This window comes from Rutidosis leptorrhynchoides, chromosome 3 (assembly GCF_046630445.1).
Source record: "Rutidosis leptorrhynchoides isolate AG116_Rl617_1_P2 chromosome 3, CSIRO_AGI_Rlap_v1, whole genome shotgun sequence".
Taxonomy (NCBI): domain Eukaryota; kingdom Viridiplantae; phylum Streptophyta; class Magnoliopsida; order Asterales; family Asteraceae; genus Rutidosis; species Rutidosis leptorrhynchoides.
Genome location: NC_092335.1, coordinates 237,681,542 through 237,695,870, shown reverse-complemented (window position 1 = coordinate 237,695,870; position 14,329 = coordinate 237,681,542). Strand labels below are relative to the sequence as shown.

The window sequence follows — 14,329 nt, the reverse complement described above, 5'->3', positions numbered from 1 at the left end:
TTTATTTCTTTCGAGCATACGATCTGATTTTTCGTGAAAAAGCGTCCCATAACCAAGAGAAAAAACCATAGCAAATTTGTTTTAACGATTTGACCGTTTGATCGTCAACATATTGATATAACAAGCGCACATAAATGACCTCGTCAAAAGCTTCAGATTTTACGATGACCTATCGTCAAGAGAGACCGATATATATCGACGGTGAATACATCGTCAAGAAGATGATTGAACAAGGTCGAATCCACCGTTGCCAGAAACGCCTCAACTCTGAAGATAATTTCATCGCTATGCATACATCGCCTCAAAAATGTGTCCCAAGTAGATCTCGATGAACACCAACAAAAAAACGCTTACACCTCTGTGTTGAAACACTGCCACCTAAGAGCCTAATTTTAAGGGCGATTGCATCGCCCACCAAGTGACTATTTCACGAAGAATGGTATTTGGCGATGAGAAGAAGAGTAGCTATATTATGTGAAGGTTGAAAAAAATTGTAGTACTCCATGAAATGTTCACGGTACATAATCTCTGTAAAAAGTAGGATGACAATGAATCATATATGGATTGAGTTGGCGCCATATCCATATCTATATCCATTTAATTTTTGTTCATCCATATTCGTTTATTTTGTATTTTAATCCATCCATACCCATATCCAATGGATTAAGAGGGTTAATAGATATCCATTTGATATTCAATAAAATATTAATCTAATGACGATTTTGAAAATTAAATATAGATTATAACAAATGTAAATGTATAATCTTCATGTTTTTGGTATTACACACGTTTTGATTGTAATTTGTCTCCGAGTGTGACTTTGATTGAGCAAAATACTTTAAAATATAAGTAAATATATGTTTGAACTAATCAAAATATGTAACATTTAATATTATTAGTAATAATCTAATAATTGTAACTTTTATAATCCTTATTTTTCTAAGGTAAGGAATATCATTTTGAAATTGATTTCAATAACAAAAAAGCTAGATTCTTATTTTAAAAAAGCTAATTTTAGTAGTTTTTTCTAATTACAGAATTTTTTAGGGAAATTATATATGAAGAGTATTAAATAATTAACTAAAATATTTGAGTACATATTATGTAGCATGTACATTTTTTAGAGAATATTACCACGACACCTAAGAAAGATGTTTATTTGTCACGCATAGAAGTTTGTCACACATGACACATGATAGGGAGGTGATCCGTACAACATCAAATTAATATTGCCTCATTCTAATATTCAATTTCATTTTAAATAATTAAAAGTAATAGCAAAAGGGATAATTAAAACGCTAGAAAGTTATTGGGTCAAAATTAATTCAACTACGAGAGATTGTTAATACGAAAACAGACACAAGCTTATTTAGAATCAAAACATTGAAATGTTGAAGAAATATTTATTGGTTGATATATAAGTATGAACAAAAACCTGGAGCATTGATAATTAGAATAAGTTCATGGCTACAAATAGTTATCTATTTAATTTAGGGTTCATACAATACATGTGTATATGTGATTTATAATTAATTGAAGAAGTTGCAACAAGTCATAAAAGGAAGAATATGAGAGAAGACAAAGTAAAATTGTAGCAGCATAGCAAGTTTTGAGTAAGGTTTGAATTTTTAGTTGATAGAAAGGCTTGACATAAAACAACCATAAATATTACTGTAATTTGATACTGTATGGAGAAAACAAACTCGTGTACGAATCACCTCCCCACATGATATAATCATTACTCTTTCAGTTATTGAATTAACTAAATGAGGTTGAATAGTTGGTTGTTTTTCGAGTATTCTATAAGGGAAGTAATATGTACACAATCACTTTTTACACATACACAACCAAACATATTTTACAGTATTGTACAGTACAACACTGTAAAACATATTTGGTTGTGTATGTATAAAAAGTGATTGTGTACATATATCACCTATTCTATAAACCTACTTTCAAGAATGTTCAAATTATTCCACTAAGTTTTAGACACGTAAATAAGTCACATAAAAAAATGGATTGTTTAAAAAAAAAATACATATGACCTTCATTCAGTTGCTTTAGTCAACAATAAGTTAATTTAGTTCAGTATCTTTTAGGTTAATATTAATTTCAATGCTTATACTTATTTTTATATTCAATGTTACAGAAAGGTATAAGTTTATTGCTGGAGTCAATGATATAGGAGTAGATTAGTTGTTTGCTGAATTTAAGGGATTGCTTTAACTTAAATTCCAATTCCAATTTCAATTCCAATTCCAATTTCAATTTCAATTAATATTGATATTCTAATATTCTAATTCTATATTCTATTAAAAAAAATGCATAATGACATCATACTGATCATTTACTTTATGTTTTGGTAAAAGGATCAACTCTTTTCTTGTGTGTTTGGAGACACTTGATCTTAAGGGAAGGTTCCTTTTGGTTGTGTATGTATAAAAAGTGATTGTGTGCATAATGACACTTGAATTACGAACCCAAGCGATCTCCTTTCTTCTTTGTAACCTTGTATTTTATCTATAGTTATTTCCTAGTGTTGTGTATTGTGCTTGTTCTTATAGTATAGTTTGGAGCTTCTGTTCTTGTAGTGTAAATGGTTACCCACTTTGCAACCATGCCTTCTGTATCTGATTCTTGAGGTTTTAATAATATTGTTGCTTTTCAAAAAAAAAAAAAAAAAAAAAAAAATATTAGAAGATGAAAGCAAATTGTATCCGTAAGAAGAAAAGTTGAAAAAGGAAGGGGTATAAGGTAATATACATAAGGTAAAGGTACTAATCTGTCAATTCTAACATTTTACAAGGACTAAAATAGAACACCTACGAGTCCCCTGTATTACTCAGTAGGATTGCACCAAATCAAGCACCCAGATACTAAACACTATCCGTTAGATTAAAGTCCCAAACAAATCCTGACCGTCCATTTTAATTCAACTGTCTATCCTTCTATCATTTCTACTAGTCAACTAGACCTTGAACCTAAAAACTTTCAATGAAAAGGTGACCGGCGTGGAAACCCCTTCCGCCGGTTCGCTGATACATCGACCGGCTGTGACACGACCGGAATACACGAAGTACGAGGTTTCGAAGTTCTTTTCTTTCTCACGATTTCTGCGGTCGAGTTAATTGTCCGACAGTCGACCGGGCCGACAGCGGCACCGTAGCTGGCGCTTGAACCGGATGAAGTTCTTAATAAAGTGAACGGTTCAAGAACCGAGTCTGGTGTCATTAACCCGTCGTCAAAACCCGGTTCAGGTAAAGTAAGCACCTCACAATCGTGCAAGTACTCGGACAACCTTCCTTCACTCCTTAAAATACGATTGATCTGTGACCAAAAAAAAAAAAAAAAATTAATCCATTTAACTGAATTATAAAATTGATATCAGAATTAGTAAGGAATTAACTTGATATACATGTAATTAAAGTTACAATTAACATGAAAAGACTTTTAATTTGTGATTTATAAAAAAACAAAAGTAGGGTTTACAATTTTACAAATGCACAGACATACACACGTACTTATATGTTTATGTAGTATTTTACTTATTATATATGCAAATAAAAAATAATTTTCCTTTTAAAATGATTAAAACTTACAATTACAATAAAACATCAATACCGATTTAAAAGTTGAAATAAACAAATGGGATCGTGTAAAATTTCAATTTTGAGTACAAATTGAAACCCAATTATGGTAAAATTTTGAATTTAATAACAAAAACAAATAATCATACATGTTTAGCCGGTATAACCGTGTTTACAATTGTCAATAATAGAACTTAACTCAAATTAATTAAGTTAACAACAAATACAACAACGGTCTAGTTTTTCTTAATTAAAAATTTTTGGTTCAAAATTAGGGTTTACATGAAATTATAGATAAATAATTAATGAATAATAAATAAATTATATAAAGAGAGTTAGAAAAAGACCTTGCAGAAAATGGAGCAAAAGAGATATGGTTCTTGAAGGGCTCTGTCACAGCTGATGCACCCATTGTTGGTGTTTCTATAACCTCTTGTTTGTGCTCTTGCATTTAAAAAAACTACTTTTGCACTGTTGTTTATGTAAGGCTGTTTTTTTATACCCAGAAAAGTAGTTATTAATTAATTAAATAAATGCACTAAATTAAAAAAGAAAGACCAAAAGGTGACTAAACATAATAATAAACACATAATAACAATTACTTAATACATTTGTTAATTTAAACAAATTTTTAACTCACTTGAACATATGAACAATCCAACAATTTCTCAGCATCTCCAACTCTAATCACATCATGATACACATACCTCCTTATCTGTAAACACAAAATAAGAAAATTAAAATAATGTACCAAATTAAAATTAAAATTGGAATTTCAAAAAATTAGAAACCTGTAAGAGACGGTGAGAGCCATGAGGAGCAATACAGTGGGGGCAAAGGCCATCACAACAATCAATACAGAAAATGTTTTTTTCATTCTTTTTAACATCATGATGAATTAAACAAGGAGTGTAAAATTTCTCAGCCAAAAGGGATTCAAGCCACAAAGGTAAAGTGGGTGATGATGAAGATGAATCAACCTGCAAAATTAAGTGACTAATTATGAACAAGACTAAAACTTGATGAATTATTGTTGAAAGAAAATGAAAAATTAAAGAAACCCACCATTTTAATTGAATAATTGAGGTGGATATTTTAGTGTGATTTGATGAAGAACAGAGAAGCTGTTATGGTGTGGTGTGTTGAAATTTTAGAGAGAGAAACAACGGCGCCTGAATGCAGAGAAGATAATAAAACAAATACGGAATAATTGGATGAAAAATGGATACCGAGTATAAAAGATGGTGTAGTGTGGCTTCTACAATATTTAAAAAGGTCTTGTCTTTTCATTTTCCTCTCAACTAATTTTTTTTTTATTTATTTTTTTTAATTATTTTTTCATGCAGGAATTAGGATTAAGTTTAGAATTTGGATCCGAATTTTTACTGGAGCTTATGTAACTTTAAATTTTTTATTTCGTTTGTTAGATAAATAATATATTTTTAGAGTTTATATAAAGATAAGCTCTGAATTAAAAAGATTATAATCGTACAACTTACTTTTTGTACAATAACATTTTATACAAAATTTCATAACTTTCGTAATTGAAATTTTTATTAAGGAAAATACGGAAAATTAACTTGATCACAGATCTTTTTCATATTTGATAGTGCTAGTTAATTATGGACAATCTGATAAAAAAAAATAAAAATTCATTTTTATATCGTTAATTTATCAAAAAACTTTACTCCCCTGTCACATACTTTTACAAATATCATTATTACACTATTTTTTTTTTTTTTTTTGAAAGGTAAGTTGTCATCATCGATGGAGACTTAACCACATTCACGATCATATATCACGTACGCGCTTTTCGGAGAAAACCCGAATTGCATTACAGGAACTCGATTCTTAAACTATCCTGAGGGCTGGTGGACTAAGTTTGAATCCTGAATGGATCCGGAAGAAAACCCTAATAAGGTTAATCTGGAGCTTCATATTTCAGGCAACTTGATTAATAGAATGAACAGAGCGGAGCTCGAACCCATGACCTAAACCGAAGCCCCGCATACAAGGTGTGCGGATAACACTGAGGCAAGCCTTTAATAGTTATTTTTTATTTATTTTACAGTTATAACCTTTACTTTTACCTTTTTATCTTATATGCATAAATTTAATGGTTCAAAGGAACTTTATCTTGATATATATAAGTGGATAATTAATTTGAGATATTGATAATGCTAAAAACGAACATATATTTCATAGCATTATCCCTCAAGAAAGACAAGCTTTTAGTTGCAATTGTTCTATTTACAAGTGATATTCGTTTAAATAATAAAAGGTGAAGACAAAAGACAGATTCGACGATTTGAAGACGCAAACGACCAAAAAGCTAAAAAGTACAAAGTACAATCAAAGTGGTTCAAATTATTGATGAGAAACGTCGAAAAATTACAAGAGTACGAGCCGCAAAACGCAAAGTACAAGATATTAAATAGTACGAAAGGACGTTCAAAAATCCGGAACCGGGACCAGAGTCAACTCTCAACGCGCGACGCAACGGACTAAAAATTACAAGTCAACTATGCACATGAATATAATATAATATATAATTAATTTTTAAAATTATATATATATTATATTATATATTAAAACCGTCGGCAAACAACAAACCTAATTCAATCTCTCTCTCTCACGATATATATATATATATATATATATATATATATATATATATATATATATATATATATATATATATATATATATATATATATATATATATATATATATATATATATATATATATATATATATATATTATAATTTTAATTTTAATTTTAATTTAAGATTAATAATAATAAGGGTATGTTAGCGAAGGTTGTAAGTGTGTAAGTCAAAATTCTGTCCGTGTAACGCTACACTATTATTAATCATTGTAAGTTATATTCAACCTTTTTAAATTAATGTCTCGTAGCTAAGTTATTATTAAGCTTATTTAAGCCGAAATAATCGTGATGTTGGGCTAAAATATTAAAGACGGGGTAATTGGGTTTTGGACCATAATTGGGGTTTGGACAAAAGACCGACACTTGTGGAAATTAGACTATGAGCTATTAATGGGCTTTATATTTGTTTAATTGAATGATAGTTCGTTAATTTAATATATGTCATACCCCGTCCTAATCCCTCCGGACGAAGTCCATATCGATTATAGACGATTCACAACAGTTGTTTACATCGCGAGGTACTTGACCTCTATATGATACATTTTACAAACATTGCATTCGTTTTTGAAAAGACAATCTTTCATTACATCGAAAGTTGACGGCATGCAAATCATTTCATAATATAACTAACTATAATTGACTTAATAATAATCTTGATGAACGCAACGACTCGAATGCAACATCTTTTGAAATATGTCATGAATGACTCCAAGTAATATCTCTAAGATGAGCAAATGCACAGCGGAAGATTTCTTTCATACCTGAGAATAAACATGCTTTCAAGTGTCAACCAAATTCATTTCATAATTTTAATAGACCACAAGATTTCATATTTCCACTTCTCATAAACATACGTCCCATGCATAGAGACAAAAATATCATTCATATGGATTGAACACCTGGTAACCGACATTCACAATATGCATATAAGAATATCCCCATCATTCCGGGATCCTCCTTCGGACATGATATAAATTTCGAAGTACTAAAGCATCCGGTACTTTGGATGGGGCTTGTTGGGCCCGATAGATCTATCTTTAGAGTTCGCGTCAATTAGGGTGTCTGTTCCCTAATTCTTAGATTACCAGACTTAATAAAAAGGGGCATATTCGGTTTAATAATTCAACCATAGAATGTAGTTTCGATTACTTGTGTCTATTTCGTAAAATAATTATAAAAGCAGCGCATGTATTCTCAGTCCCAAAAATATATATGTTGCAAAAGCATTTAAAAAGGGAGCAAATGAAACTCACGCATATAAATATTGTAAAACAGTTAATAAAGCATTTGCATGTATTCTCAGCCCAAAAATGTAAAGAGTAAAAGGGATCAAATGAAACTCACTTATTGTATTTTGTAGTAAAAATACATAGAACGACATTGAACAAGTATAGGGTTGACCTCGGATTCACGAACATATATCATTTGTATATGTATTAAAACATATAATGGAAACCACATAATTTTATTTATTAATATACATATATATATATATATATATATATATATATATATATATATATATATATATATATATATATATATATATATATATATATATATATATATATATTTTTATATATATATATTTGTAGTTATATAGGATTTATATTAAATTCCATTTAAAAACATTTATTTATATTATATCTCAAATTATATGTTATATATATTTATTTTGTATATATATTTTAAATTGATTAATATCTATACATTTAGTTATATTAATATGTATATCCATGTCTATATATGCATGTATGTATACGTATTTATTATTATGTTTGAAAATAAATAGTTTGTTACATGTAAATATTTATCTAGATAATGTTAATATATAGTTATATGGAACCTTAATATAATTATTGTATATGTAGTAAGTATATTTATTTATTTGCTATCATAATACTCATAATACAATATTAATCATAATAATAGTAATAATGCTAGTAATTAAAATACTTTGTTTAAAAAGAAAAATTCATAACCATAATTATTTCTATATCATAACCCTATTCATGATCAAGTTCAGATTATAACCTCTGATTTTATTGATCATCTTTTTATAAAAAGAATCTTCGTAATACCTCTTTTAACTTTACATTCATGTTTTAAATCTTAAATATTTTATAATCTTTTGTAACATCATATATAGTCTTAATTATATTCGTAACTAATTCGTAATACTTATAATCTTTTATTATCACAATCTCGTTCATCATGTTACAATTATACTTAGTCAATTCCTAATAGAGTTATTCCCCTTTTATGATATCAATAACAATTGTAGTAATAATAATAATAATAATAAACAAAAAAAATTATATATATATATATATATATATATATATATATATATATATATATATATATATATATATATATATATATATATATTTGATACTTAATAATACTTATTTTGTTAATCCTAATTCTAATAATAATACTAATAACAATAATACTTAGATAATAATGACATTAATAATTAATAATAATAATAATAATAATAATAATAATAATAATAATAATAATAATAATAATAATAATAATAATAATAATAATAATAATAATAATAATAATAATAGAATTTGGTTTTAGGAACTACCTCACAAGGCTTGTAAAAAAAAATGTCCTGACCCCGGCTCGAACCCAAGACCACTTGCTTACACACAAACTCCTTCAACCAACCGTCTGTATCTGTTTTCCCTGAATAATATCCATTTTAATTCTATATAACCTACATCTTCTTATATTCTATTTCTTCATCATCTTCCTTAATCTAAATCGACAGAACCAAACCAAAACATGATACGAATTTTGTAGTTTGAATTTACACTGAACCTGAGACATAAATCAATTGTATTTGTGATAAAAAAAAAAAAACAAACGACCTGCAGTTTGCTGCTGTCGTTACTTTCTTTTAAAAAAAAAATTTGATTTTTTATTTAGATAACGTTATAGGTAAAAATTATAATACGAAATATATTGTAAATCGACCCTAGAAACTTTTGGATTCGTCAATTGAACTTGAATAATAACAACAAACTCGAATTTTACTATGAACACCATGGTTGACTTTTTAAAATCTAACCTTTGACTCCAAAATTAAACCTTGATTTCGCGAATTAAAATTTGAAATTTTACAGATAGTCTATACACCTGATTCCTAACTAAACTGCATTTATGGATTTTAAATTGGGTTTCAAATTCGAATTTTTGCTGAAAAGAGGAAGATCAGGAAAGAAAAAAAAACGGGTTTCCTTTAACTTCTTTTTTTTTTATTTGATTTACAGAAAACGCATTTAAACAGGTGATTAGTGGGTTTGTGCAGTAGCAAGAATGGATAGTTGATTGGTTGTATATTGGATTAGTTCAACCACAATTCACGAGTAAACAGAAGTAGGAGAAAAAAAAAGAATAAGAACAAATAAAAAAGAAAAAGCAGATGGAGGTAGGTAATTACTTCGTACGATCTGTCTCCATATATATCTTTATTTGATGTTAATAAAAAAAATATACTGTTAATACTAATGTAAATATCATAATAATAATATTAATAATATTGTTATTAATAAATATCTTAATAATAATCATAATACTATTAAAAATAAAAATAACAATAATAACAATAATATTAGTATTGATATAACAAATTAATATTATCACATAATTATGGGATATTATAAATTTCTACATATATTATTTATAAATTAATTAAATAATTATGTTTAGAAGTTATATATCTATTTTACACATTTTAATCTACAATTTTTATTTTATATATATTCGTTACTAATTTCATTTAGAAAAATAAACGAGTATAAGGTAATCGATGTTTTTATATATTTATATAGATATTCTAAAATAATATGTATATAATTTTTACATAACCAATTTTATTACTTAAATAAATATCTTATATATATTTTTAATCAATAAATTAACATATCATTTTATATTTACATGTAGTATAGATATATATACATATATATATTTATAATAATGTAATAGCTTTCATTGCCACGTATATTATTTTACATATTTATCTATAACATTAAATGCATATAATAGTTTAATTTATAATATATTATTATTTACATATACATTTTTTATTTACAAATAGTGGTTCGTGAATCGTCGAGAACAGTCGAAGGTCAATTGATTTCATGAAACAGTTCAAACTTTTTAAGATTCAACATTACAGACTTTTCTTAACATGTCGGAAACATATAAAGATTAAGTTTAAATTTGATCGGAAATTTCCGGGTCGTCAAAGTACCTACCCGTTAAAGAAATTTCGTCCCAAAATTTGAGTGTGGTCGTCATGGCTAACAATAAAAATGTTTTCATGACGAATATGAGTTGATAATTAGATTTATATTACCATAAAGTAGTATAGATGAAATAATTTGATTTCTCGCAGAGTACGAATGAAACTGTCTCAAAAGATTGAGATCGAGATTTAACTTTTGACGTAGTCACGGTGGATTTAGAAATTAAGGTGCGTCTTAACTTTTGACGTTGTCTTGGTTGAATTTCGGAATTCAAGGGATTTAAAAGAAAATCTTGGAAATCTATAAGATTTGTTTATTTGGCGAATAAGAAAATGAAGATCTCTATCAATAAATACGGTGATCTGCCTCGATTACTCTGTCTGATGTTTCCATTATAAATTAAGCTCTTCCGTTCCATTATTCTCACCATTCCTATACTTTCTTTCTTAGTTCATACATCCAAAAGATTATGAAAATGCTTAATCCCATTCTAATCCTTGATATTTTCCTAATTATTATTTCTGCCATCCTCCTTTTCAATCTTCCACTAAAAAAATCTGTTTACTTCTACTATTACCTTGGGGTGATACTATTCTTAATTATACCGTGTCTTTTTATTGCTATTCGTATTAATATGCACGGTTTGTAATTTCTGCGTTGTTGTTGGATTTTATATTTTCCCTTATATTTCAATGTCCCTGCTTCTGTCTCCTATAATTATTGTCATCCACAGTTAATGCGTTCTCTTATTTGCTGCGATTTATATCCCCTTTCTATTTCGGAGCTTCATGCTTTTGTTTACTTTTAGCAAGTAATGGTCCAGAATTCATAGGTATGGAGTTTCAAATTATCATAATATACAAGATAGAAAGGAAAGGTAGTAGCACGATTTTATTTGTCAAATTACCAGAATATCCGGAAAAGACCGAATCATCAAGAAAATATTTTCTTGATATTTTTGAGGTTAAGTAGAATACAAGAGTTGTGTAACATGGCACATGATGACGTTATAGTCTGTGAATCATCACGTTCCAATAGAAACTCAGCATGACTTATTGTAATATAATCACGTTGATCAAGTGTCATTATATTATACTAACTCATGTATCAGTTTCCAACATTACTTTAATAACATTCATATTTTAAGCTCGAAAGTTTACTGAATATGGAAACTAGCAGTTTCTATATGATGTAACACTGATAGCACGAAGAGATTAATGATTTCAGATAAGAATAGTTATAAAAATATCTTCATAAATATGGAGGATATTTATAATGAAAGATAAAATGATATCTTGGAATTTCTAATATCGAAGGATGGTGAAGAAAATTTGTCCGTAAGAGTTTGGAGTCAAAAGCAAGGTATTCGTTAATGACTTCAGCAGGTACTGAATCATTTAGATTCTTTGAAGTCAAACTTATTCTTTGTGATTTGTCCACGGCTTCCTTCATAGTTTGCTCAATCAGTTTTTCAGTTTCAAACTTTTTCTGAGCTTTGCCAACCTACAATCCTTTATCATCAACTTCCGACGATTAAGGTCGTTTACGATTGTCTACGGTTTCTGCTGCTTCATTCAGCTTTTTCAACATTCAGAGTATTTGATTTGTAGACTGAGTGCTTTTCAGGATTTCAGATGAAAGATCATAATTCTAAGAGATAAATGTTATATGTTTACATATAACTGTTGATGTGGAAATGTTGCGAGGCTCACAATACAGATTTGCTGATTCCCGGTAATTGGTATGGCAATTCTCGTTACCAGATGCGGATGAGAATATGATGAGACTTCAATAGATAAATGTAGTGATTTTTCGGAGAGATTTAAGCCAAGGAGCAACGAGGTTGCTGGTACGTCTACTGATAATATGGTGGAATATAAAAGGTTCCCCGGTAACAACAAAAGAGCACGCATATATATCAAGATTATAATAAGGTTAATCCGAATGAAAATCGAAGTTGACTTGTTGAAGCTGTGACAAAATTGACAAATTTTAAAAAGGAATTGCAATGTTATTTTCGGTAATAACAATGCCAAAAGAGCTAGCACAGATACGTGTTAAACGTTTACTCAGGTTCCAAGTGTTTTCAGGAGTATAACTATATGTATCAATCTTTTCTTCCGTAGAAGAAGTGCGGTTGGTTCATCCTCTCGATTGAGGTGTTTTCTAGAATTATGAAAGGTTTGAACGCAGATTGTAATCGTTAAGATACAAATGATGTTTAAGACGAAATCAAGTGGCAACTTGAAGAATTGTTTAGTTTCATATGTTATAATCAATATTTTAATTCATTTAATTGTCCAATGTTATTAGTCCACAGTCGATAGTCCACAGTTGACAGTCCAATAATTCATATATAGTTTAATACATAATATTCGAATTAATTAATACGTGTCGTGACCCGTATACGTCTCAGACTCAATCACAACTCAAACTATATATATTATTGTAGAATCAACCTCAACCCTGTATAGAGAACTCGATCATTACTGCATATAGAGTGTCTATGGTGATTCCAAATAATATATATAGATGCGTCGATATGATATGTCAAAACCTTGTATACGTGTCCCGATATTTAAAGTACGTAAAATAAATAACAGAAATTAAATAACGATAAATAAAGTGCGTAAAGTAAATAACAGAAATTAAATGACGATAAATAAAATTGCGAGAATATAAATTGCGATAATTAAATTGCGATAAATAAAATGTAATCAGTTAGCTAGGAACAATTAGCTAGGAACAGTTAGCATGGATTCTTAACAAAATTTCTCATAGTTAATTTGTTTGTTTCTAACAAATTTTATTTTGTCAAATGTTTTCTTCATTATGCCACTTGTTGAATTCTGATAAATCAAAATCCAAATATGAAATTGGATGAAAATGGTTATTCTGCGGTGAACGAATTCGTATATCTGTGGATGTAAGTAAGATAGTGAATGACTATTGAATCAGATTCGAAGATTGTACAGTGTAACTTATTAATGTGAAATCTAAATATTCCTCGGGTATTACCTACCCGTTAAAATATTTTCACCATTAACAGTTTGTACGAAAGAATTTTTAATTACAATCTTTATAAAAATATATACATATATATTTTCTTCAGATGTAATCATGGATTTAATGAGTCAATATGATATTAAACTCATTTGATTTACCGTTAGAACAAGAATATATAATCTCTAAAACATTAGAGATTACATAATCGTCATATAGAACGAAGATAAATGATATAGAACGTCATGTAGAACGATGATTATGCTCGAGATATAGGATGAGATGTTGAGGCATGGATTGTTGATGGTACTGGTGCTATTACTGGTGGTACTGTTGGTGCCGGTGATGTTGCTGAAGCTGGTACATTTTGCACCATATTCTCCAGAGCCACTACTCGAGCGCAAAGCTCATTGACTTCTTCTATTACGCCGGGATGATTGTCGGTTCGGACGAGCAGATGAATGAGGTTTAGAATCTGAGATAGTATATGATCGTGACGGGATACTCTGGAAATGAGAGATAAAATGGTATTACGAACAGGTTCGCCGTTAAGTGTTTCAGGTTCTTCGCCAAGAGGTGAATTCGGTTGGTGGAAAGGAAAGGATCGCTTTCTTCTTGTCTTTGTTGGTTTAGTCGACTACGAACCCATCGCCAATTCATCCCGAATTGATGATGACTGATTTTGTTGATCCATTCCAGTTATACTGCTTTCGAAGCTCAAGTGTGTTTCCATATCGGAATAGCTGTCGGAATAACTATCGGAATAGCTATCGAAATCTGAGGGACTCGAACTGGTTGAGGG

General features: G+C 28.9%; 1 protein-coding gene across 1 annotated transcript in view; it reads right to left on the bottom strand.

The window, feature by feature from the left end:
- Positions 1 to 2,991: 2,991 nt before the first annotated feature.
- LOC139900887 (protein RGF1 INDUCIBLE TRANSCRIPTION FACTOR 1-like) overlaps positions 2,992 to 14,329 on the bottom strand; it is a 34,616-nt gene continuing 23,278 nt past the window's right edge. Inside the window, exons 3-7 of the mRNA XM_071883637.1 lie at positions 9,085 to 9,091; positions 4,379 to 4,567; positions 4,228 to 4,302; positions 3,935 to 4,075; positions 2,992 to 3,327 (exon numbers count right to left, since the gene is read on the bottom strand). Of these exons, the coding sequence (XP_071739738.1) occupies positions 2,992 to 3,327; positions 3,935 to 4,075; positions 4,228 to 4,302; positions 4,379 to 4,567; positions 9,085 to 9,091 (748 nt within the window). The remainder of the gene's footprint in view (positions 3,328 to 3,934; positions 4,076 to 4,227; positions 4,303 to 4,378; positions 4,568 to 9,084; positions 9,092 to 14,329) is intronic.